The sequence below is a fragment of the Palaemon carinicauda genome, chromosome 11 (genome assembly GCF_036898095.1).
Source record: "Palaemon carinicauda isolate YSFRI2023 chromosome 11, ASM3689809v2, whole genome shotgun sequence".
NCBI classification, from domain to species: Eukaryota; Metazoa; Arthropoda; class Malacostraca; order Decapoda; family Palaemonidae; genus Palaemon; species Palaemon carinicauda.
Window position 1 is genome coordinate 128,773,607 of NC_090735.1, and position 26,191 is coordinate 128,799,797.

Genomic DNA, 26,191 nt, shown 5'->3' on the forward strand with positions numbered 1-26,191 from the left:
GTGACGGTCTCGGTAAGACACGCCCACAACCACCGAGAATACTTCTGTGCGCCGATCAAGGCCTGCTGAACCCTTATGCCCTTCGACATTGCTTCTCCCCTGGGCTTGGGAGCTTGCAAGAGGTCCCGGACTGGGAGGACGACTGGCGCGCACAAAAGTACCCTCACGCACTAATCACTTATCACTTTGATTTCTGTTTGCACTTATTTCACTGAACTCGAAACTTTAAGTGGTTTGTACCTGAAATACGCAATTCTATCCTTTCTCAAAGTTAGTAATTGCGAAAACAGAATTACAATGTAACAGAAAAATCTAATGAAAGATAATTCAGTGGTTGGAAAGAGACTAAACACTAGATCACTCTAGAAACGTTTAGTTTCTTCCCCTAAAGAGACTAGGGAGAAGAGCAAAAAACGATAACGACGTTACTCGTACGCCTGGCAGGCTTGAATGAAACGTTTATCCTCTTTCTCCCTCCGTCTCTATCTCTCTCTCTCTCTCTCTCTCTCTCTTGACTTAGAACCTGAGAGAAGAGCCCAATCATATATATCGTTAAAACCTATTATTGTTAAAGGAAAAAAACTGAAAAGTTCCTTTATTAGGATCAAAACCATTAAGTTAAGAAAGAATGAACAAACGCTAGACACGGTTACTCTTACTGCAACGTGAAACCGTGAACATTCTTTCTCTATCGTAACGATAGAGTGCAAGTTGAACGTTCTGAACGTCAACAACTGCAGAGACAAAACAAAACGTTAGTTCAGCTTTGAAAACAGTACGAGACTGTCAAAGAAAATCTTTCAAACTCTGTGGCGGAAATAGCATAATATGTTAACAGGTAAAACCGAAATGACGGGCTCAAAGTTTATTAACTTCGGTAAAAGACCGCCTACTATTAGGAAGGTCGAATATAAACAAATATAAAAATTAATTTTAATGAGTTTATAATAAAAGGAAGTTAATCGAAGAGGCCTATAAGAGGCGGAGAGATATAAAATAAATCTATAACTTTTGTTAAGCAAAATTAAGAAAGAGAGTCTATACTCTCTTAGACACCAACACTTCCGTCTAAGGGAAGGGTCGGCCATTGAAAAGTGAACGAGAGTTCATACTCTCTCGTCACCAAAATTAATCAAATTAATTCCAAAAGCTAACTAAGCTAATATAGAAGTTTCCAGTAAAGCGACAGCCGAAATCAAAGAGAAATACTTCACCAAAGTCGTGAAAATACTCCAAGAACATAAGCGTATCCCAGAACGTCTTGCCGGAAGCACGACAGAGGAATAATTGAGGAGGTGTCAACAAGAAGTACTTGAGTACTTGGCCACAGGTGGCGCTGGTAAATACACCCCCTTCTAGTATTGTGATAGCTGGCGTATCCCTCCATAGAATTCTGTCGGGCAACGGAGTTGACAGCTACATGATTATCGGGTAAGTTTAATATTGAAAATTATCAACCTATTCTTATACTGATTTGATTCTGTAACACAATGAATGCAGTATGTCCATTTAAAATTTCCCGTATTTAACTAAGTCCAGTATTTGACTGTAAAGCTTATCTGTAAGGTTTATGAAGGCATGGATCATAAGTTAATTTTTTGTCACGTACATGCTAGTTTCATCTTAATCTATCATTCTATCCTCCCCCTGTAAATTCTTTGTAACACAATAAAGCATTGGTGTAAAAATAATTTATCATTGTACTGTATTGTCATATTTAAAAAAAAAAAAATGTAGAGTATGTGAATTGTATACTTATGTTATAGGGCATTGTAGTCAGTTATGAGATAATTTTCAGATGGGCTGATGACCTAGTGGAGGGGAATGTAATTATAATTGAATTATGGGTTTTATGTATGGAATACAAATTATTTTGAAAACAAATTTATGTACAATATAATTCGCATCACCCTGTCATCAGTAGGGTTTAAAGATTAAAGCCTGCAAATGCAAATACTGATTGTCATTTACAAGCACAATGTACTGGGTTATCATGGAGAAGGATCAACAAACAAAGTGATCTAGGAATATACATTGCTCTGAATGTCTTGAGGAACACTGACCAGATTGCTGATGAATTTCATATTCAAAATATAAAACTGACCTTCACTAGTACATAAGGAGTATAAATTACTACCAGTCTGACAAATAACCATTGCAAACAAATAATGTAGTTGTAGGTATTAGTTATGATATTTCAATGGATTTTTCTGGACAGTGATACAGTGTATTTCACAGAGGTAGTAGCCTAAGTAATACTGTAGTGTCTTTAACTTCAATATTAACCCAAAAAGGGACATAATTGGGAGTATAGAGATGGAATGTCATGTGCATGATTGGGACATTTTGGGTTAAATGATGGTGAATAGTGGAAAGAACAAGATTACTTTGATAAATTGACAGAGTTGAAGAGGATATATGCAGGTCATCTGGCAACACTGCAATATGGTCTCCTTTTCGAACTCAATATGGGTTGGACAACAGGGAAATCTGACTCAAGGGCGGAATATTAGCCAGCCACTCAAGTTCAGACCTAATGACAATGTCATAAAAGCTAAATTCATTCCCCTTCGAAAGTCGTCACACAGCATCGGTAACGGGAACTAGAATACAAAACTTTATTGACTCCTCCTGAGGGAGAGGCTCACCTGTTTTGCTAAGGGAAAAAGGCAAATCTCTAGAACTCGAGACTTGTCCAAGACTTGAAAGAAAGAAAATTTTAAAAGCCAACTTTAAATAGAAGCTGAAAGCACATCTGAGTTATTCGACGGCAGAAATCAAAGTGACAATTCAGTGTACAGGCAAGGGAGCAGGGTTTCCCTGTCACCAGCTGTTAATTGCCAACACCTTATTTTAAGTTTTCACTGCTCTGTTCAAGCTGTGCTTGAATCAATCTTCTAATTAAAGAATGAAGATGTGTATTCCTGTAGAAACAAATAATTAACGCACCACATGAGAGAGAGAGAGAGAGAGAGAGAGAGAGAGAGAGAGAGAGAGAGAGAGAGAGAGAGAGAGAGAGAGAGAGAGAGAGAGAGAGAGAGAGAGAAGTAAAGTTAATCTTATGGATGACACATATGTACTAATTTAGACTGGGTAGTTCATAGTATACATGGGTAAGAGTGGCAAATGGAAGAGTAGTAGAAAGGGCATTAATGGATTATGTGTTGATAACTAAAAGAATGTTTGGAAGATTGAAAGACGTGCACGTGTTTAGGGGTATGGCTAACGGTATGTCTGATCATTTTTTGGTGGAAGGAAAATTGGTTGTAGCAAAAGAGTGGGGGAATAGAGTAGGTGGATGTAAAAGGGAGCTAGTGAGGGTTGAAGAGCTAATAAAACCTGGGGTAAAAAGTAAATATCAGGAAAGGTTGAAAATGGCATATGACGAGGTGAGAGTAAGAGAAACTGGTAATTTAGAGGAGGAGTGGAAGTTAGCAAAAGAAAATTTTGTTGGGATTGCAAGTGATGTATGTGGCAAGAAGGTTGTTGGAGGCAGCATGAGGAAGGGCAGTGAATGGTGGAATGAAGGAGTGAAGGTAAAAGTGGAAGAGAAAAAGAGGGCTTTTGAAGAATGGCTGCAGAGTAATAGTATAGAGAAGTATGAAAAATATAGAGAGAAAAGGTGGAAGTAAAGCGCAAGGTACGTGAGGCAAAGAGGGCAGCTGACCTGAGGTGGGGTCAGGGACTGGGTCAGTCATATGAAGAGAATAAGAAGAAGTTTTGGAAAGAAGTGAAGAGAGTAAGAAAGGCCGGCACAAGAATTGAAGAGACAGTGAAAGATGGAAATGGAAGGTTGTTAAAAGGAGAGGAGGCAAGGAAAAGGTGGGCGGAATATTTTGAAAGTTTGCTGAATGTTGAGGATGATAGGGAGGCAGAGATAATTGCTGTTCCAGGTGTTGAGGTGCCAGTGATGGGAGATGAGAATGAGAGAGAGATTACAATAGAGGAAGTGAGGAGAGCACTAGATGAAACGAGAGTAGGAAAAGCATCTGGTATGGATGGTGTGAAAGCTGAGATGTTGAAGGAAGGGGGTGTGACTATAATTGAATGGTTGGTGAGATTGTTTAATGTGTGTTTTGTGTTGTCAATGGTACCAGTAGATTGGGTCTGTGCATGTATTGTACCACTATATAAGGGTAAGGGAGATGTGCATGAGTGTTGTAATTCAAGAGGTATTAGTTTGTTAAGTGTAGTTGGAAAAGTGTATGGTAGAGTACTGATTAATAGGATTAAGGATAAAACAGAGAATGCAATCTGGGAAGTACAGGGGGGTTTTAGAAGAGGTAGGGGTTGTATGAATCAGATTTTTACAGTTAGGCAGATATGCGAGAAATATTTAGCAAAAGGTAAGGAGGTGTATGTTGCGTTTATGGATCTGGAGAAAGCATATGATAGAGTTGATAGGGAAGCAATGTGGAATGTGATGAGGTTATATGGAGTTGGTGGAAGGTTGTTGCAAGCAGTGAAAAGTTTCTACAAAGGTAGTAAAGCATGTGTTAGAATAGGAAATGAAGTGAGCGATTGGTTTCCGGTGAGAGTGGGGCTGAGACAGGGATGTGTGATGTCGCCGTGGTTGTTTAACTTGTATGTTGATGGAGTGGTGAGAGAGGTGAATGCTCGAGTGCTTGGACGAGGATTAAAACTGGTAAACGAGAATGATCATGAATGGGAGGTAAATCAGTTGTTGTTTGCGGATGATACTGTACTGGTAGCAGACACAGAAGAGAAGCTTGACCGACTAGTGACAGAATTTGGAAGGGTGTGTGAGAGAAGGAAGTTGAGAGTTAATGTGGGTAAGAGTAAGGTTATGAGATGTACGAGAAGGGAAGGTGGTGCAAGGTTGAATGTCATGTTGAATGGAGAGTTACTTGAGGAGGTGGATCAGTTTAAGTACTTGGGGTCTGTTGTTGCAGCAAATGGTGGAGTGGAAGCAGATGTACGTCAGAGAGTGAATGAAAGTTGCAAAGTGTTGGGGGCAGTTAAGGGAGTAGTAAAAAATAGAGGGTTGGGCATGAATGTAAAGAGAGTTCTATATGAGAAAGTGATTGTACCAACTGTGATGTACGGATCGGAGTTGTGGGGAATGAAAGTGATGGAGAGACAGAAATTGAATGTGTTTGAGATGAAGTGTCTGAGGAGTATGGCTGGTGTATCTCGAGTAGATAGGGTCAGGAACGAGGTGGTGAGGGTGAGAACGGGTGTAAGAAATGAGTTAGCGGCTAGAGTGGATATGAATGTGTTGAGGTGGTTTGGCCATGTTGAGAGAATGGAGAATGGCTGTCTGCTAAAGAAGGTGATGAATGCAAGAGTTGATGGGAGAAGTACAAGAGGAAGGCCAAGGTTTGGGTGGATGGATGGTGTGAAGAAAGCTCTGGGTGATAGGAGGATAGATGTGAGAGAGGCAAGAGAGCGTGCTAGAAATAGGAATGAATGGCGAGCGATTGTGACGCAGTTCCGGTAGGCCCTGCTGCTTCCTCCGGTGCCTTAGATGACCGCGGAGGTAGCAGCAGTAGGGGACTCAGCAGTATGAAGCTTCATCTGTGGTGGAAATGTGGGAGGTTGGGCTGTGGCACCCTAGCAGTACCAGCTGAACTCGGCTGAGTCCCTGGTTAGGCTGGAGGAACATAGAGAGTAGAGGTCCCCTTTTTTGTTTTGTTCTTGTTGATGTCGGCTACCCCCCAAAATTAGGGGAAGTGTCTTTGGTATATGGATGGATGGAGTTCATAGTAACAAGCAGGTACAGTTCCTGTCCTGCTGTATGAGTGCTATGTCATGCTAGTTGGTCCCCCATAGGGAGGGGTATAATAGATAATTTAAATTTTTCTTTTTAAACTTAAGAAGCACTTCTAAGATATTAGCTATGGGACTGACTCACAGGTAAGAATAATTAAATTACGACAAAAAACAAAACACTTGTTAGTTGAGAATAGAACAGAAGATATGAAGTGTGAGACCAACTTAGCTGGCATTTTATTCGATTATGAGCATGAAATGTGTACTTATCCCCAAAATCTTTATCAGGCAGTAACACAGATTAAATTAGTTACATATAGGTTGTATGAACACGTGCCTAACTACTGCTATAGCAATCACTATAGGTTCACTTGAATTTTTCTGGTTTACTTATTACTTTAAAGGCAAGTTAAGGCACTGGTAAAATAACAAGAATTGTTCGGTAAAATAACAAGAATTGTTCTAGTGAACAAAGGCTTACATGAAACCGTCCTCTTCCTTATCTTCATCCATATCTATTTCCCTTGGACTATCGCCATATGTTTCTTCTTCCAAACTTTCATTTTCAGAACTATCCTCATTTTCTGATTTTTCTGAATTGCTTTTTTCTACATCAGACGTCAACTTTGAATCCTCTAGCCGACTGTTATGTGTTTCTTCTTTTTCCCCGTCAGTACTACCACCAGAATCTAAGTTTGACAACCTACTATTTTCTTTGTGATAAGTTTCCTCATCTTCACTATCACTATCTTCTTCATCTGTACCAGCAGCAAAATATTTTGTGAGGCTAGGATCAAATGTGATATTTTCCTTCAAGTCTTTTCTAGTTACGTTTTTTCCTCTATATCGAGAATCTGCTCCCAACAAAAGCGCTTCATTCCTGGCTCTAAGTTTACTTCTAGACTGTTGATGCTCAGCACACTCATCAGCAGCTACACTTTCTATAATTTGGGCAGAAGTTTCTGAAACAAAATGAAAATAGTTTTAAAAGTAATATCCCCAAAATAAGTATTTTTACATTAAAACATGATTTTTAAACTAAAACAATTATCCCAATACTTACGTGGAGTTCATGTGCTGTTAATTCTTTATGTAAAGCTTCACTTTAAGATAATTCTCATTCATTTTTTAATATAAGTAATTGTGAAGAGGGGATGGAAACTTAGGTGTACACCAGGTAAGTACTGAAATCATTTTGTTTGAAATATTGCTTTTAATTCAATCAAACAAACTTTCTAGAGTTCATGTGCTGAATACCACATTGCCCCGGTGGGAGGGACAGCAGTCCTCATTCATAACAAATCTGGCTAACCGTATGTCTATTCCTAAAATTTGAATTCCTTCAGACAGCTCACATTTCACTCAAATTTGGCAGCAATAAAATAATGGTCTAAGCAACACTCTCTTTTAATATCTGAATGAGTTTACCCATTGATAGTGATAAATTACTCACTCCTACATCTCAAAACCTTAAAGTGTACGTATCTTAAGCTCATACATTGAAATATTAACATCACACATCTTTTAATTATTCTGTTTACTCCTAACAATACAAACCTGAGTCCTTCAATAAGAGTAGGATTTCAATTTGGCTAGAAGCCATGCCCCCTAGCCAGCTATAAGCAGGGAAAATAGCCCAGTGAGGAAAGGAAACTAGGAAAAATATTTTCCTTAGTAAAATAAATTTTTGAATATACTTACCCGATGATCATGTAGCTGCAACTCTGTTGCTCGACAGAAAAAACCTACGGTCGGGATACGCCAGCGATCGCTATACAGGTGGGGGTGTACAACAACAGCGCCATCTGTCGAGTAGGTACTCAGGTACTTCTTGTCAACAAGAACCAATTTTCTCCTCGGTCCACTGGGTCTCTATGGGGAGGAAGGGAGGGTCCTTAAATTCATGATCATCGGGTAAGTATATTCAAAAATTTATTTTACTAAGGAAAATAACATTTTTCAATATTAATCTTACCCGATGATCATGTAGCTGATTCACACCCAGGGGGGTGGGTGGAGACCAGCATACATGTTAACATAAGAAGCTAAGTATCCCGTATTTCATTTTAGCAGTTATTCAAAATAACAAACATAAAATAAATAAGTACCTGGTAAGGAAGACGACTTGAACAATTACTCTGCCTTTTTAAGTACGTCTTCCTTACTGAGCCTCGCGATCCTCATAGGATGCTGAGCGACTCCTAGGAGCTGAAGTATGAAGGGTTGCAACCCATACTAAAGGTCCTCATCAAAACCTCTAATCTAGGCGCTTCTCAAGAAATGATTTTGACCACCCGCCAAATCAAGTAGGATGCGAAAGGCTTCTTAGCCTTCCGGACAACCCAAAAATATTTCAAGAGAAAGATTAAAAAGGTTCTGGAATTAGGGAATTGTAGTGGTGGAGCCCCCACCACTACTGCACTCGTTGCTACGAATGGTCCCAGAGTGTAGCAGTTCTCGTAAAGAGACTGGACATTCTTAAGATAAAAGACGCGAACACTGATTTGCTTTTCCAATAGGTTGCATCGAATATACTTTGCAGAGATCTATTTTGTTCAAAGGGCACGGAAGTTGTGACAGCTCTAACTTCGTGTGTCCTTACCTTCAGCCAAGCTTGGTCTTCCTCATTCAGAAGGGAATGAGCTTCTCGTATTAAGAGTCTGATAAAATAGGGTAAAGAATTCTCTGACATAGGCAAAGATGGATTCTTAACTGAACACCATAAAGCTTCAGACGGGCCTCTTAAAGGTTTTTAAAATAGAACTTAAGAGCTCTTACAGGACATAATACTCTTTCTAGTTCATTTCCAACCATACGATAAGTTTGGAATATCGAACAATATTGGTCAAGGCCGAGAAGGCAGCTCGTGTTTGGCTAGAAAACCAAGTCGTAGAACATGTAGCCGTTTCGGATGAGAGTCCGATGTTCCTGCTGAAGGCATGAATCTCACTGACTCTTTTAGCTGTGGTTAAGCATATCAGGAAAAGAGTCTTAAAGGTGAGATCTTTCAGGGAGGCTGATTGAAGTGGTTCGAACCTGTCTGACATAAGGAATCTTAGTACCACGTCTAAATTCCAACCAGGTGTAACCAAACGACGCTCCTTCGTGGTCTCAAAAGACTTAAGGAGGTCCTGTAGATCTTTATTGCTGGAAAGATCTAAGCCTCTGTGACGGAAGACTGATGCCAACATGCTTCTGTAACCCTTGATAGTGGGAGCTGAAAGAGATCGTTCTTTCCTCAGATATAAGAGGAAGTCAGCTATTTGAGTTACAGAGGTACTGGTCGAGGATACGGATACTGACTTGCACCAGTTTCGGAAGATTTCCCACTTCGATTGGTAGTCTCTAAGGGTGGTTGTTCTCCTTGCTCTAGAAATCGCTCTAGTTGCCTCCTTCGAAAAACCTCTAGTTCTCGAGAGTCTTTCGATAGTCTGAAGGCAGTCAGACGAAGAGCGTGGAGGCCTTGGAGTACCTTCTTTACGCGTGGCAGACGTAGCAGGTCCACCCTTAGGGGAAGTGTTCTGGGAACGTCTACTAGCCATCGAAGTACCTCGGTGAACCATTCTCTCGCGGGCCAGAGGGAAGCAACTAGCGTCAACTTTGTCCCTTCTTGAGAGGCGAACTTCTGCAGTACCTTGTTGACAATCTAGAACGGAGGGAATGCATATAGATCTAGATGTGACCAATCTAGAAGAAAGGCATCTATATGAACTACTGCTGGGTCCGGGATAGGTGAGCAAAGTATTGGGAGCCTCTTGGTCATCGAGGTTGCGAAGAGATCTATGGTTGGCTGGCATCAGGTGGCCCAAAGTCTCTTGCATACATCCTTGTGGAGGGTCCAATATGTTGGAATTATTAGTCCCTTCCTACTGAGACAATGTGCTATGACATTCAAGTTGCCTTGGATGAACCTCGTTACTAGTGAAAAGTCTAGACCTGTTGAACAGGAGAGGAGGTCTCTTGCGAACTCGTACCATATCACAGAGTAGGTCCCTCCTTGCTTGGAGATGTACGTCAAAGCAGGGTGTTGTCCGTGTTCACCTCCACCACTTTGCCTTGAAGGAGAGACCTGAAGCTTTCCCAGGTCAGACGTACTGCCAGTAGCTTCTTGCAGTTGAAATGCATTGTCCTTTGACTCGAGTTCCATAATCCCGAGCATTCCCTACCGCCTAATGTCGCACCCCAGCCTACGTCCGATGCGTCCGAGAAGAGAACGTGGTTGGGAGTCTGAACAGTCAGGGGAAGACCCTTTCAACAGTTCTGGGGATTAATCGTCTTGTTCAGCAATGTCCTCATCAGAGGGTTCCTCATCCGAAACTGATGAGGAAACGGCAACGGAGTGGGCAACGTCTGACTCGCTGAATCCGGTCGCCCTGGTGGATGCGTGACGGAGCCGGACACAAGATCATGGTACTGCTGCACAGTCTGTGAACTGTCTACCATGGGGACGCGAGGCAGAACAGAGTCAACCCGAAACTGTCTAGACTGTCTGGGTTGTGCAGTCAACCCCCTACCGGGTTGCTGAGGTTGCCGCACTGCGTCACAACAAGTCACCTCTGCTGGTTGTTGAACGTCTTCCTAGTGACACACTGAACGTCCACAACCACCTCCGAGAGTCGCTTAACGTCAACGTGCGACTGGCAACCCACACTGGGTCGCACCGGTGGAGGAACCACCTCAACTGGCGGACGTGAGTAGGATACCTCAGCGTCAACAGGGCGTACAACCAACCGGTAGGAAGGTTGTTGGCTAGGAGGTTCTCCGTAAAAAATCCTCTATCAAGGACACAAGCTTGGACTGCATGTCTTGCAACAAAGCCCATTAGGGTCTATGGGAGCAGGTGTGGCAACAGACGGGGTTAGCGACCGAAGCGGAACCATTTACCATCCCTGGAAGCCTTGTTATGCTTTAATTAGAGTCCATAGGAGGCTAAGCAGCTTAAGGCTCCTCTCCAAATGACAGAGTCCTCAAAGGAATATCAGAAGGAGGGAGAACAGCACTTTCTCATCTACAGGAACCATGTCTGAGAAAAGCTAGGTTATCTCAGTGAGGGTCTCACTGGTGCCTAAGCAGCAGACCAGAAGGCAACGTTATGTAACTGCTTGACAGTCTGTGAACTGTCAAAAAACTGAACTGTCAAAAAACTGAACTGTCAACCACAACAGGTGCGTGAGGACATACAGCACTGGTGCATTAGTAGCAGACCAAAAGGCAATGTCATGTAACTGCTTGACAGTCTGTGAGCTGGCAACAACCAAAGCTGTGTGGGGAAGCCTAAACTCCTGACTGACTAGTCTGCTGCGGGCGAGTGGCGGTAACCACAGTGTGTTGCGGAGGCTGACACACCGTGTCAAAACACGGCAGCTTGTGGTAGCTCACGCACGGCAACGGAGTGCTCCGTGTGTCTGTGGGAGTAAGCATGCGTCTGGCAGGGTAGACTGCGCATGGGTGGAGGAGTTCTCACAACAAGAGTGTGGGAGCAGGCAGCCATGCTGGGCGCACAACCGTGGCAGGTTGTAGGCAAACGGGTGCATCGTCAACCTTCTCCGCAGTCGGAGTGTGGGAGCAGGCAACAACCAAAGCGGAGTGGTGGTGCGTGGAGGGGACTGCCGTGGGTTGCGGAAACTAACGCATCGCGTCAAAACACGGCAGCTTGACTCCACCTTCCCACTGCTGATGCGGTAGCTCACGCATGTTAACGGAGGGAGCCGCATGTCGGCTAACGTTAACATGCGTCTGGCAGGGTCGATTGCGCATCGGAGGTGGAGCTCTCCGCAGCCGGAGTGTGGGAGCAGGCAGCCTCAGCGTGAGCTGGGCGCACAACCGTGGTAGGTTGTAGGCTAACGAGAGCAGTGTAAACCTTCTCCGCACGAAACTCCTGCATAACCGCAGCTAACTGAGTCTGCATAGACTGCAGTAAAGACCACTTAGGGTCTACAAAAAAAAAAAAACGGCAACAAACGGAGCTACTGTCCGTTGTGACTGAGGGTCTAAAACAGCTGGTGCGGCAACAGACGGAGTTACTGCCTGTTGCGGTACCACCTTGCCTCTCTTGGGAGGTGTGCAGTCGTCGGATGACTGCAGCGAGTCCGAACTGACCCAGTGGCTACACTTAGGCCGTTGGACTTGCGCGGAAGGGACCGACTTGCACTTAAAAGCTGCAAGATTTGGTCCATGGTTTCTACGAGAAACCTCTTCCGCAGACGAGGAATAAATGGGCTCTCTCGTCTTTGTGTGGGTGGGGCGATCTCACGTCGGCAACGTGTGTAGATACGTCCGAAACCACGGAGGGAAAAACGTCTGTTCGTCGATCAAGGCCTGTGGAACCCATAAGTCGTACGACATTACTTCTCCCCTGGGCTTGGGAGCTTGTAAGAGGTATCGGACTAGGTGAACAACTGGCACGAACAGACGAACCCTCGGACGCAACACTGTAACACTTTGCGCATATCACTTTATCACTTTTGATTTTCTGTTTGCACTTATTTCACTGAAATCGAGACTTTAACTGATTTCTACCTGAAACACGCAATCCTATCCTTCATTAAAAGGTAGTAATTGCGAAAACAGTTTTACAATGCAACAGAAAAACATAAATAAAGATAAAGAATTCAGTGGCTGGAAAAGAGACTAAACACTAGATTAAATAATCTACGTTTACAATCTCTCACCGCATAAAGCCTGGGAACAAGAATAAAACTCTAGAAACGTTTTACCTTCTTCCCCTACAGCGACTAGGGAGAAGAGTAAAAAAAACGAATTCAGTGGCTGGAAAAGAGACTAAACACTAGATCAAATAAACTACGTTTACAATCTCTCACCGCCTAAAGCCTGGGAACAAGAATAAAACTCTAGAAACGTTTTACCTTCTTCCTCTACAGCGACTAGGGAGAAGAGTAAAAAACGAGAACAACGTTACCCGCTTGAACGAAACGTTTATTCTCCTCTCTCTCCCTCCGTCTCTATCTCTCTCTCTCTTCTCTCTTGACTTAGCGCCTGAGAGAAGAGCCAATTATATATTGTTAAAACATGTTATTTGCTAAAAGGAACTGAAAGGTTTCCCAAATAAAAAGTTCCTTTATTTAGAATTTAAACCATTTAAGCTAAGAAAGAATGAACGAAACGCTAGAATCGGTTTACTCTTACTGCAACGTGAAACCGTGAAACACTCTCTCTCTATCGTAACGATAGAGCGCATGTTGAACGTTCTGAACGTCAACAACTGCGGAGACTAAAAAACTAAACGTTAGTTCATCTTTGAAAACAATACGAGACTATCAAAGAAATTCTTTCATAAAACATTAAAATTAAAAAGTATTAAATTCTTAAAAGGTTAAATACGATATGACGGGCTCAATGTTAATTAATTTCGGTTCCAAGTAAGGACCGCCTACTATAGGAAAGGTCGCATATAAACAAACATAAAAATTACTTTTTTATAAGTTTATAATAAATGGAAAGTTAATCGAAGAGGCCTATCAAGGCGGAGAGATATAAAATAAATAGATCTATAACTTGTTAAGCAAAATTACCAAAAACCTAATCACACTTCCGTCTAAGGGAAGGGTCGGCCATTTAAAAGTGAAAGAGAGTCCATACTCTCTTTGTCACCATAATTAAATCTATCGAAAACGAATTCAAGTTTTGAAATGAAGATAAAACCCCTGCATAGCAAAAGCTCAAAACTGGAATAGTGTACTTCACCAAATCGTTGTGAAAACAAATCCAGTAGGGACGGCGTATTTAGTAGGTCCTGCCATTGGCACGACAGAGGAAAAATTGGTTCTTGTTGACAAGAAGTACCTGAGTACCTACTCGACAGATGGCGCTGTTGTTGTACACCCCCACCTGTATAGTGATCGCTGGCGTATCCCGACCGTAGGTTTTTTCTGTCGAGCAACAGAGTTGCAGCTACATGATCATCGGGTAAGATTAATATTGAAAAATAAAATATTTTAAGAACAGTAACAACATTAAAATAAATATTTCCTATATAAAGTGTAAAAACTTTAACAAAACAAGAGGAAGAGAAATTAGATAGAATAGTGTGCCCAAATGTATCCTCTAACAAGAGAACTCTAACCCAAGACGGTGGAAGACCATGGTACAGAGGCTATGTCACTACCCAAGACAAGAGAACAATGGTTTGATTTAGGAGTGTCGTTTTCTAAGAGGAGCTGCATACTATATCTAAAGTGTCTCTTCTACCTTTACCAATTACTTAACCCCTTGAGAGAAGAATTGTTTGGTAATCTCAGTGTTGTTCGGTGTATGAGGATAGAGAAGAATATGTAAAGACTAGGCCAGATTATTCAGTGTATGGGTAGGCAAAAGGAAAATGAATTGTAACCAGAGAGAAGGATCCTATGTAGTACAGTCTGGCAAGTCAAAGGACCCATAACCTCTAGCAGTAGTATCTCAATAGGTGGCTGGTACCCTGGCCAACTTACTTCTCAAAGTACAACTTTAAATGACAAATTGGGAGATAATATGACAACTTCGTAGATAATTTGTATTTTTCCTAACTATACAAACCTTAGCTATTTAATAGGGGTATTACTTTCGGCGTAGCTGAAATGACGAGCCATTAAAATTTAACGAGGGTTTACTACCCACACCACTAGTTAGCGGGGGTAGGGGAGGGTAACTTGTTACCCCCCCCCCCCCTCACACACAAATGTGCTTGAACTCACTTTGCTTGGAGGTAGGACTTCAAGGGGGATAGGGCTGGTGGGCAAGTTTGGTTAAATAGCTAAGGTTTGTATAGTTAGGAAAAATACAAATTATCTACGAATTTGTCATAACTGGAATACAAACCACGCTATTTAATAGGGGTGACTCACCCCTTAGGATGGGTGGACGTCCAAGCCAGTTCTGGCTTTTTAGCTTTGCCCGGGGGCTCGTTATTTGAGTGTGTAAGCACCCAAGAAATAAGGAGCCCCTACACCTCGCTAGATCCTTGCTATGCAAGGAATGCGGCCTATGCAACCTGTGTGCGAAGGTATGAAGAAGTGTGACTCGTCCTAGGAAGTTGTTCTGAAGTTCTTTAGATGGAAACTTGTAGACTAGGACTTTCCCAATACCACCTCGTCAGGGTATGGGGACGTAACAGTATTAACTTAATACTAGGAACACAAGGGAGCATGGTTTACCTGCAGCTATGCAGAGAACCCAGGATGCTGCTTTCCCCTAGAGAGGGGATGATGAAGAAAAGAATAAGGGCCAGTCAAACCTTTTCATTCATCCAGACTAAAAACCAGGTAACAATGCCCTCAACCTTCTGCTACTTGTCCAATAAGGAGCTTGAGGTTTTAAACCAGCTGTTGTGCAGCCACCACAGGACTGATAGAGAACGTATCGAGCCTCCTGTGGGTCACGTCTTGCAGGTAGTGGGGTGTGAACGTTGTTTTACGCTTCCACACCCCCGCTTGAAGAACCTGCTTCACAGAGAAATTTCTTTTGAAGGCCAGGGACGTAGCTATGCCCCTGACATCATGTGCTCTAGGGCGACATGACGGAGGAGGATCTGGATTCAAGGACAGATCAATGACCCTACGAATCCATGCAGAGATGGCGTTCTTGGTGACTCTCCTCTTAGTCCTTCCTGTGCTGACGAATAGTGCTGGCACATGAGGACGGACTGCAGCTGTTCTTTTGAGGTATAGCCTCAAACTCCTTACTGGGCATAGTAAGAGATGGTCTGGGTCATCTGTTACAGAACGAAGACTAGAAATCCGGAAGGAGTCCAATCAAAGATCCGCCACTCCAGGATTCTGAGTCTTAGCAATAAACTCAGGGACGAAGCTGAAAGTTACCTCCCCCAAACCCCTTGAATGGGCAATATCATACGAGAGACCATGAAGTTCGCTGACTCGCTTGGCTGAGGCCAAAGCTAACAGGAACACCGTCTTCTAGTTTAGGTGCCGATCTGATGTATGGCGTAATGGTTCATAGGGAGGTCTCTTAAGAGACCTGAGAACTCGAACCACGTTCCATGGAGGATGTCTCACTTCCGACTGAGGGCCGGTAAGTTCATAACTACGTATGAGTAGAGAAAGTTCTAGCGATCAAGAAATATTCATTCCTTTCAGCCTGAAAGCTAGACTTAAGGCTAAGCAATAGCCTTTCACTGCCGAGACTGAAAGGCGCATTTCTTCCCGCAAATACACGACATCCTGACAGCAACTTGTTGCGAAAATCCTCTCTCAGAGAGGAGATGCTGGATAGTCTCCAGGCGTGAAGTAGTAGTGAAGCTACGGCTTTGTGGAAGATATTGGCATGTGGTTGTTTGAGCAGATTGTATCGTGGAGGGAGTTCTCTTGGTAGCTCCGTTAGTAGTTGCAGAAGGTCCGGGAACCATTCCGCGTGATGCCATAGCGGAGCTATGATGGTCATTGAAAGATTGACCGATGTTCTGGTCTTGTTGAGCACCCTCCTTATCATACAGAACGGGGGAAAGGCATAAACGTCGATGTTGTCCCACCATTGTTGGAAAGCATCTTGTCAGAGAGCCTTGGGGTCGGGGTCTAGGACTGGGGAGCAGTACAGGGGAGCCTGAAGTTCAGGGCCGTTGCAAAAAAATCCACAGTCGGAGAACCCCACAAAGTCAGGACTTTGTTGGCTACTTGATGATCCAAAGACCACTCGGTACTCACTATCTAAGACTCTGCTCAGATTGTCGGCGAGCACATTCCTTTTGCCTGGAATGAAGCATGCCGATAGTGGTATTGAGTGGATTTCGGCCCATCTCAGTATCTCTACTTCTAGATGGGATAGCAGCTACAAAAAAGTACCTCCTTGTTTGTTGATATAGGCCACTCCTGTGGTGTTGTCGCTCATCACCACCACAGAGTGACTTGCCAGGTACTGTTGGAACTGTTGAAAGGCCAGGAAGACCGCCTTCATCTCTAGGAGATTTATATGGAGTTACTTTTCTGACTCTGACCAAAGGCCTGAGGTCGTGTGGTGCAGCACGTGGGGGCCCCACCCTTTCTTTAAAGCGTCCGAAAACAGCATCAAATGCGGGGAGAGGACGAGAAGATCCACTCCTTTTTGTAGGTTCTCGTCTGCCACCCACCACTGGAGGTCCGTCAGTTCCGCAGGTCCCATAGGGATCTGGGCGTTCGGGGAATCGTAACTTCGATTCCACTGGGACTTGAGTCACCACTGGAGGAATCTCATCTTGAAGCGACCGTTGGGAACTAGACGAGCCAGCGATGAAAGGTGACCGAGGAGACGTAACCACGATTGGGCTGGAAGTTCTTCTCGTCTGAGAAAAGGACTTGCGACCTTCCTCAGCCTTGCTATCCTGTCGTCTGATGGGAAGGCTTTGTGGAGATTGGTGTCTATAATCATGCCTAGATATACCAGTCTTTGAGTGGGAAGCAGTGAGGACTTCTCGAGATTTACTATGATCCCCAGATCTTGGCAGTCTCAGAAGTTTGTCCCGGTGTTGAAGAAGGGATGACACCGAGTCTGCTAGGATTAACCAATCGTCCAGATAACGGAGGAGACGGATGCCGATCCTGTGAGCCCATGAAGATATTAGGGTGAACACTCTGGTGAAAACCTGTGGTGCTGTGGAGAGACCGAAACACAGCACCTTAAACTGGTATTTTTTGTTGTCTAGGCTGAATCTTAAGTACTTCCTTGAAGACGGATGGACTGGGATCTGGAAGTACGCGTCCTTTAGGTCCAGTATACACATGAAGTCTTACGGTCTCACTGCTAGTCTCACCGTGTCTGCCGTCTCCATGCTGAGTTTGTTTGACAAACTTGTTCAGAGCTGAGAGGTCGATGACTGTCTCCAGCCTCCAGACGCCTTCTTTACAAGAAAGAGTCGACTGAAGAAGCCTGGAGACTCGTCGAGGACCTCTTGGAGAGCGCCCTTCTTCAACAGGGTCTGGACTTCTGCCAGAAGGGCTTGCCCCCTTGCCAATCCCATGGCAAGGGAGCTCAATGACACTGGATTCGTTGTCAGGGGGAGGTAGAGATGTGAACGGGACGCGATATCCCTGACTGATAACGGAAATCGTCCAGGAATCGGCCCCGAGTTGCTTCCACCTGTCTGAGCAACTTTGTAGGCACCCTCCCACTGGTGGACATGCAGGGGGACTGCCAATCCTAGCGTTTGCGGCCTCGGCTGCTCCCTCTAGGATTCTCGCCTCCCCTGGAGGACTTTTTGCCTTTCCTATCCTTGACAGGAAAGGGCTTAGACACCACGGTCTTCGCTGCTGTCGTTGGTTTAGCGGTCTTGGTTGGACGGGCCTGCTGGGGTGCTGGAGGCTTATAGGGCTTAGATGTTAAAGCCCTATGAAGGAGGGAGTCTTGATGAGACTTCCTCCACCTCTCAGCGGCCTGTTTCACATCAAACAGGATGAATCCTTCTAAAGAAGAATGTTTGAGCCTATTGATCTCGGTGCTAGGGACCTTCTGATGGAATCTCTCAGCCACTGCATCCCGATGTTTCAGGAATGTGTTTGCCCACAAGTTCGAGACTTGGTGGGCCAGAAACTCGATCGTGCGAGTGCCTGAGAGAAGGAACGTCTCCATAGCTTTCCTGGTACGTTCTTTGGAGAAATCCTCAGAAAGTATCAGGATACCTAAGGTCCATAACCAGATGTCGAGCCACGAAGTGGCTTGCATAGTACACTTCGCAACCTTCTCCTGGTTAAGGATCTCGGTTGCTGAGAACGAGACCTGCCGGTTGGAGTCTCTCTCAAGAGGGACTCCCCTGGTAAGCTCTTCCGAGTGGTAGAGAGGAAGAGCTAAACAAGACTCCTCCAAGATCTCAAAGTACCTCCTCTGCTGTACGCAAGGAGGTGGAAGGAGTTTGTTGGTGGCAATGGAACAGTTGGAGGAGGACATCTCGAGAGCTGTACAGCAATCTTGTCTCTGGTACTCTTAACCCCCTAAGACCAGGGCAGAGCTGCACTGGCCTTAGAGGTTTTCCGAGTACCGAATACACGGTCCAAGACCGTGTCCTTGCCCTCTCGAGGAGGGATCTCTGGGTCGGAAAACCCATTGAGAGCCCTCATTAGTCAGAACTTGCCATAACGCATGTTCTGACTCTTGCTGTTCTCCTCCTGAAGTTGGACTTCCAGCAAAGTCTCCTGTCCCCAAAGGCTCTTCTTGGGGAGAGTCGTGGACATTCTCCGAGTGGCTAGTTGGCTCTGTCCTGGTTCTTGTAGAGGACTTTGTCAATGTCTTGGAGTCCTTAGATTCCTTCCTGGGAAGGATGTAGGACTAACATTGAAGATGGTAAGTTCCTTCCAGCCCCCACTTGAGAAGACAACTCAGCGCAAGGAGAGGCTTCCCTCATTGGTGCGATGGGGGAAAGTCTCACGTCACGTGATTCCCCTGAGGACGGGAAATCCTCGTCCAACAGGGATGGAGAGATAGTCTGGGGGAAAGAAGGAACCTACCTCGAAGGCTTGCGTGGAGTCAACTTAGCCCTTGGAGAAGTTACCACGTCCGGAACTCCTCTTTTTCTCTTCAAAGGGGTAGAGACAGCCAAGGATATGTGACCTAATTCAGAGAAAACAGGCTTGAACGCCTGTGTCACTGCTCTGATTAGTGCACCGAACCAAGGCTGTTGGCTGACAGACGCGCTGTCAGACACCCCCTTTGAAGGGACAGGGATAGAAGGATCCCTGGGAGGAGTTCTCATAGGTGGGTTCGCCTGGAAAGGCTTAGGGAACCTGGACCCCCCTGGATGTTTCCTTTCCGCCACAATACGCGCTGTTATGCGTTTGCAGGGAGGGGAATGAGGTGATGGCGAGCTTGCCGTGCGTTGTTCAGCAGTCTCGCGCGCGGGAGGATATTGATGCTCGCGCGATGGAGAATACCAGGAATCGCGCGCGGGAGACTGCTGGTGCGCGCGCGGGAGACAGTGGGCGCACAGGAGCGCACACGGGAGAATATTCGTGCACGCGTGGGGGCGCAGGATCAGGGCGTTGAGTGCACGGGCGAGAGCTCGTGTGTCCCTGAAGAAGTCGTAGGGCGAGCGCGCGCAGGAAGGATACCCCTGGTGCGCGGGCGCACAGTTGAAGTCTGTACTGCTCGTGGGCGCGCGTCTTGTGGGCGTGCGTCAAAATGATGGCGCGCAACTGCAGGAGAGGATGGGCGAGGGCGCGCGCGCTTATCGTCATGGATGCGTGCAGGTGAATGCGCGTGTCGGCCCGATGGCGAGCGCTGGCGTGCTGGAGAAAGCTGGCGCGTAGGCGAGTGCTGGCGCATGGGAGAAGTCAACTTAGACTTCCCAACAGCGCCCAGATCAGAAGATCGTGCGCTCGCAGGAGAGACGACTGCTGGGCGTGGGCGCTGGCGTGCGGGCGACCGCTGGCGCACAGGAGATCGTTGACGGGTAGGAGAGCACTGGCGTACAGGAGAGCGCTGGCGCGCAGGAGGTTGATGGCGTACAGAGGAGAGGTGCCGTGCAGATGAGGGTTGGCGAGCAGCTGGGCGTGAGCGGGTATCTGTTTACTCAGGCAAAGCCCGACGCGCAGGAGACCGTGGGCGCGTATGCTCAGGTGCATAGTGCGTATGGGAAGTATGCGCGCGTTGGCGCATACGCCCTTGATGCCCTGTACTAGGGTTAGATGACGAGGCCTAACGAGCGTGGAGGTCAGGTTTAGTTGGCGCGTAGCGCGCATCAGCATCCAGGAAAGGCGACGGCAGGTCGGCAGGTCTGACGGGTAGAAGGCGATGTGTCCTTTGAAAGGACGACCTTCCACCAAAGGGGATCGCGAACGATCTGCAGAAAGGTCCAGGACCTAAGCAGGAACAGTCGGTGATCGATGACGAGGCTCCTCTGCGGGGGACTGCAACGAAGATGTAGAATCAAAGAGGCGCCTCCTCACCACAGGTGAAGGAAGGCCTCTCTGACGAAGAGGAGGGCGAGTCTTGCGACGAATACGCCCTCTGGGGGCCGTTGAATCAGCAAGCTGACCTTCTGCAGTCCTCCGAAGAGGAGTCTCTGTAAGTGAACTCCCCCGAGGGAGAGAAACACCACCAGGAGAGACTATTGGATTTAGTTTCTCCTTCATTGGTTGAACAGGAACCGGAGAAACTAAGCCGTCAGCAACTGTAGAGTTTGAAGAGGCAGAGGTGATGGGTGATACCGCATTGGATACCTCTGACACCACAAAGTCGACAATTGACAGAGGATCAACCTCTGCCGGAGGCGGCGATTGCTCGACAGCGGCACCCTATCGGATGTAGTCCAGTAAGACTTCCTTGGAAGGCGAACCCTCGAGCCCCAAGGAAGACCAAAGCAGAAATAAAGGGATTAGTGACAAATCCTCCTCCGAGGGGGAGAGGTGGAGTTGCTTCGCTAGGGTAAGCAACGCCATCTCTCGAACCCCAAGTTTGGAAAACAGTACAACGGTCTACGCTACCACTCGACGGTCTCTTGAAAGAGACCGACCGAGTGGGAGCTTCGGAGGAGGTTTGAGCAACGGAAGAAGAGGCCTTGGGTTTTTCTCCTTTCAAAGAAACCTTCGAAGGAGAAATATCCCGTTTGGACTTCTTCCGTTGCCGCGAAAACCTCTCCCACTGGGAGGTAGATCACTCCCTACACTTGTTATCTCTATCACACCGTTGACCTCTACAGGAAGGACAAAGGGCATGAGGGTCGGTTTCGACCACCGACATGAATGTTCCACAGGGGCGGTCGGGTAATCCAGGGCAGGTGCGCATAATAGCAGAGGCCAACTTCACACACAAAACTGTCAAAGAAAAAGCAAAAAAGCATTAATGGCTGCCAATGAGTGACGAGGATGACAGCGGACACGTCCGACTACCATCCGAGCCGAGAGCAAAGTGAGTTCAAGCACAGGTGTGTGTGAGGTGGGGGGGGCGCGGGTAGCAAGCTACCCTCCCCTACCCCCGCTAACTAGCGGTGTGGGTAGTAAACCCTCGTTAAATTTTAATGGCTCGTCATTTCAGCTACGCCGAAAGTAATACCACTATTAAATAGCGTGGTTTGTATTCCAGTTACGGAACAAATGTACTTTTCCCTAACTAATACAAACCTGGAGTTATTTATAGGGATTATCTTTAGGCGTAGATTAAAAAGTGCGAGGTGGCAACCCTGCCTAACCACTGTAGTGAGTAGGCAGGGGGTGGCTGGGGGGTACACCTATATTTACTCACACATCGGTGAACTAAGTCACTTTTTGATTGCAGGCAGGACTTATTGGGGGACAGTTGATGGCAGGACAATTTATATAAACAACTCCAGGATTGTATTAGTTATGGAAAAATACAAATTATCTCTGAAATTGTCATCTGTTCCCAGACTAACAAACCTAACGTTATTTATGTGGATGATTCACGCTTAGGAAGGTGGAAGTCCGACTTCTGGCTAGTCATTAACCTAGGTTTACCTAGTACAGTATTTGACTGTAATCGAGGGAAACCTTGCCACCTCGCTTATCAATACCAAATGAGAATGATAGTGTCCTGAGCAACTCAAATAGTTGTGAGACACAGCATATGAACAACTAGGAGAATTCAGTTTTAAATAGCTATTGCAAATAAGACGTTTCCCAATGCATACCTCGCAGGAAGCAATGGGGACGTGTACAAGTATATTAATTTATGACTATAATAGGCTACAGAGGGGTAATGGTTATTACCTGCAGAGGTTGAAGTTACCTTGCTGAGGGACCCATGGCGCTGTCCCCATGAGAGGGGAAGATGAAGAAAGGAAAAGGCCAGACATACGCTCATTCAACCTAGACTTAACCTGGATAACCAATGCCCTCAACCAGCTGCTACTTGTCCAACAAGAAGCCTGAGGTATTCTAAACCACTTGTTGAACAACCACCACAGGACCGATAGTAAACATATCGAGTTTCTTGTGGGTCACGTCTTGTAAATAGTGAGCGGTGAAGGTCGTTTTACGCTTCCACATGCCCGCCTGTAATACATGCAACACGGAAAAGTTGAGTTTAAATACCAGGGACGTGCTGATGCCCCCGACATCATAAGCTCTTGGTCTTCATGCTATAGGAGGTTCAGGACTCAAAGCACCGTCAATGACTTTGTGAATCCATGCCGAGATAGTGTTTTTCGTAATCCTCCTTTTAATCCTTCCTCAGCTAACAAATAAGTTAGTTAGTAGGGCTCGTGTTGCTGCAGTGCATTTAAGATATCTCAAACTACTCACTGGGCATAGTAACAATTCACCTGGGTCATTGGTTACAGAACGTAGACTCTTAATCTGAAAGAGCCCGAATCTAGGGTCCAGTACCCCTGGATTTTGAGTCCTTACAACGAACTCAGGGATGAACCCGAGTGTCAAATCCCCCCATCCCCTTGAATGGCCGATGTATCAGCAACCACGAAGTTCGATAACTCTCTTTGCTGAGGATAAAGCGAGTAGAAAGGCCGTGTTCCAAGTGAGATTACGATCTGTTGCATGGCATAATGGTTCATTGGGAGGTCCTTTTAAGGACCTCAAAATGTTATTTTCATTAGTAAAATAAATTTTTGAATATACTTACCCGATAATCATGTAGCTGTCAACTCCGTTGCCCGACAGAATTCTACGGGAGGGATACGCCAGCTATCACTATACTAGAAGGGGGTGTACTCACCAGCGCCACCTGTGGCCAGGTACTGCAGTACTTCTTGTTGACACCACCTCAATTTTTCCTCGGTCCACTGGTTCTCTATGGGGAGGAAGGGTGGGTCAATTAAATCATGATTATCGGGTAAGTATATTCAAAAATTTATTTTACTAATGAAAATAACATTTTTCAATATTAAACTTACCCGATAATCATGTAGCTGATTCACACCCAGGGGGGTGGGTGAAAACCAGTGTACATGACTAAAGGATAGCTAAGTATCCCGTATTTCATATAATCAGTTATTTCAGAATAACAATGAAATAATAAGTACCTGGTAAGGAAGTCGACTTGAACCGTTACTCTGCCTTTATTAAGTTCGTCTTCCTTACTGAGCGCAGCGTTCCTCTTAGGAGGCTGAATCAACTCTAAGGTGCTAAAGTATACAGGGCTGCAACCCATACTAAAGGACCTCTACACAACCTCTAACCCAGGCGCTTCTCAAGAATGAATTGACCACCCGCCAAATCAAAAAAGGATGTGGAAGGCTTCTTAGCCTACCGTAACAACCCAAAAAACAACAATAAAAGCATTCAAGAGAAAGGTTAAAAAAGGTTATGGGATTAAGGGAATGTAGTGGCTGAGCCCTCACCTACTACTGCACTCGCTGCTACGAATGGTCCCAGGGTGTAGCAGTTCTCGTAAAGAGACTGGACATCTTTAAGATAAAATGATGCAAAAACTGACTTGCTCCTCCAATAAGTTGCATCCATAATGCTCTGCAGAGAACGGTTCTTATTAAAGGCCATCGAAGTGGCTACGGCTCTCACTTCGTGGGTCCTTACCTTCAGCAAAGCAAGGTCTTCATCCTTCATGTGAGAATGGGCTTCTCTAATCAGAAGCCTTATATAATACGAAACTCCGTTTTTGGACATGGGCATCGAAGGTTTCTTGATTGCACACCATAAGGCTTCTGACTGTCCTCGTATAGGTTTTGACCTATTAAGATAATATTTCAGAGCTCTGACAGGGCAAAGAACTCTTTCTAGCTCGTTACCCACCATGTTGGAAAGGCTAGGAATTTCAAACGATCTAGGCCAAGGACGTGAAGGAAGTTCATTCTTAGCTAAAAATCCGAGCTGTAAAGAACATGTTGCAGATTCGGATGTGAACCCAATGTTCTTGCTGAAGGCATGAACCTCACTGACTCTTTTAGCTGTTGCAAGGCAGACGAGGAAAAGAGTCTTGAGGGTAAGGTCCTTGAAGGAAGCTGACTGGAGAGGTTCGAACCTAGGAGACATAAGGAACCTTAAGACTACGTCTAGATTCCAGCCTGGAGTGGGTAAACGACGTTCTTTAGAAGTCTCAAAAGACTTAAGGATGTCTTGAAGGTCCTTGTTGGAAGAAAGGTCCAAACCTCTGTGGCGGAGAACTGAAGCCAACATACTTCTGTACCCTTTAATCGTAGGAGCCGAAAGGGATCTCTCATTCCTTAGATGTAATAGGAAGTCAGCTATTTGGGTTACAGAGGTATTGGTAGAGGAAACTGCATTGGCTCTACACCAGCTTCGGAAGATTTCCCACTTGGATTGGTAGACTCTACGAGTGGATACCCTCCTTGCTCTGGCAATCGCACTGGCTGCCTCCTTCGAAAAGCCTCTAGCTCTAGCGAATCTTTCGACAGTCTGAAGGCAGTCAGACGAAGAGCGTGGAGGTTTGGGTGCACCTTGTCTACGTGAGGTTGACGTAGAAGGTCCACTCTTAGAGGGAGAGTCCTGGGGACGTCGACCAGCCATTGTAGTACCTCTGTGAACCATTCTCTTGCAGGCCAAAGGGGAGCAACCAGCGTCAGCCGTGTCCCTTCGTGCGAGACGAACTTCTGAATGACTCTGTTGATGATCTTGAACGGTGGGAATGCGTAAAGGTCGAGATGGGACCAATTCAGCAGAAATACTTCACCAAAAGCCGTGAACAATACTCCAAAATTATAAGCGTATCCCAGAACGCCTTGCCGGAAGCACGACAGAGGAAAAATTGAGGTGGTGTCAACAAGAAGTACTGCAGTACCTGGCCACAGGTGGCGCTGGTGAGTACACCCCCTTCTAGTATAGTGATAGCTGGCGTATCCCTCCCGTAGAATTCTGTCGGGCAACGGAGTTGACAGCTACATGATTATCGGGTAAGTTTAATATTGAAAAATGTTATTTTTATTAGTAAAATAAATTTTTGAATATACTTACCCGATAATCATGTAGCTGTCAACTCCGTTGCCCGACAGAATTCTATGGAGGGATACGCCAGCTATCACAATACTAGAAGGGGGTGTACTCACCAGCGCCACCTGTGGCCAGGTACTATAGTACTTCTTGTTGACACCTCCTCAATTTTTCCTCGGTCCACTGGTTCTCTATGGGGAGGAAGGGAGGGTCAATTAAATCATGATTATCGGGTAAGTATATTCAAAAATTTATTTTACTAATAAAAATAACATTTTTCAATATTAAACTTACCCGATAATCATGTAGCTGATTCACACCCAGGGGGGTGGGTGAAAACCAGTGTACAAGATTAAAGGATAGCTAAGTATCCCATATTTCATATAACAGTTATCTCAAATAACAATGAAATAATAAGTACCTGGTAAGGAAGTCGACTTGAACCGTTACTCTGCCTCCTTTTTAAGTTCGTCTTCCTTACTGAGCGCAGCGTTCCTCTTGGAGGCTGAATCAACTCAAAGGTGCTAAAGTATATAGGGCTGCAACCCCTACTAAAGGACCTCTACACAACCTCTAACCCAGGCGCTTCTCAAGAATGAATTGACCACCCGCCAAATCAAAAAAGGATGCGGAAGGCTTCTTAGCCTACCGTAACAACCATAAAA

General features: G+C 45.3%; 1 protein-coding gene across 2 annotated transcripts in view; it reads right to left on the minus strand.

The window, feature by feature from the left end:
* LOC137650202 (protein AATF-like) overlaps positions 1 to 26,191 on the minus strand; it is a 133,039-nt gene that overhangs the window by 78,390 nt on the left and 28,458 nt on the right. For both annotated transcript variants that reach the window (XM_068383389.1, XM_068383390.1), the window contains exon 3: positions 6,215 to 6,695. In XM_068383389.1, coding sequence (XP_068239490.1) covers positions 6,215 to 6,695 — 481 coding nt within the window. The remainder of the gene's footprint in view (positions 1 to 6,214; positions 6,696 to 26,191) is intronic.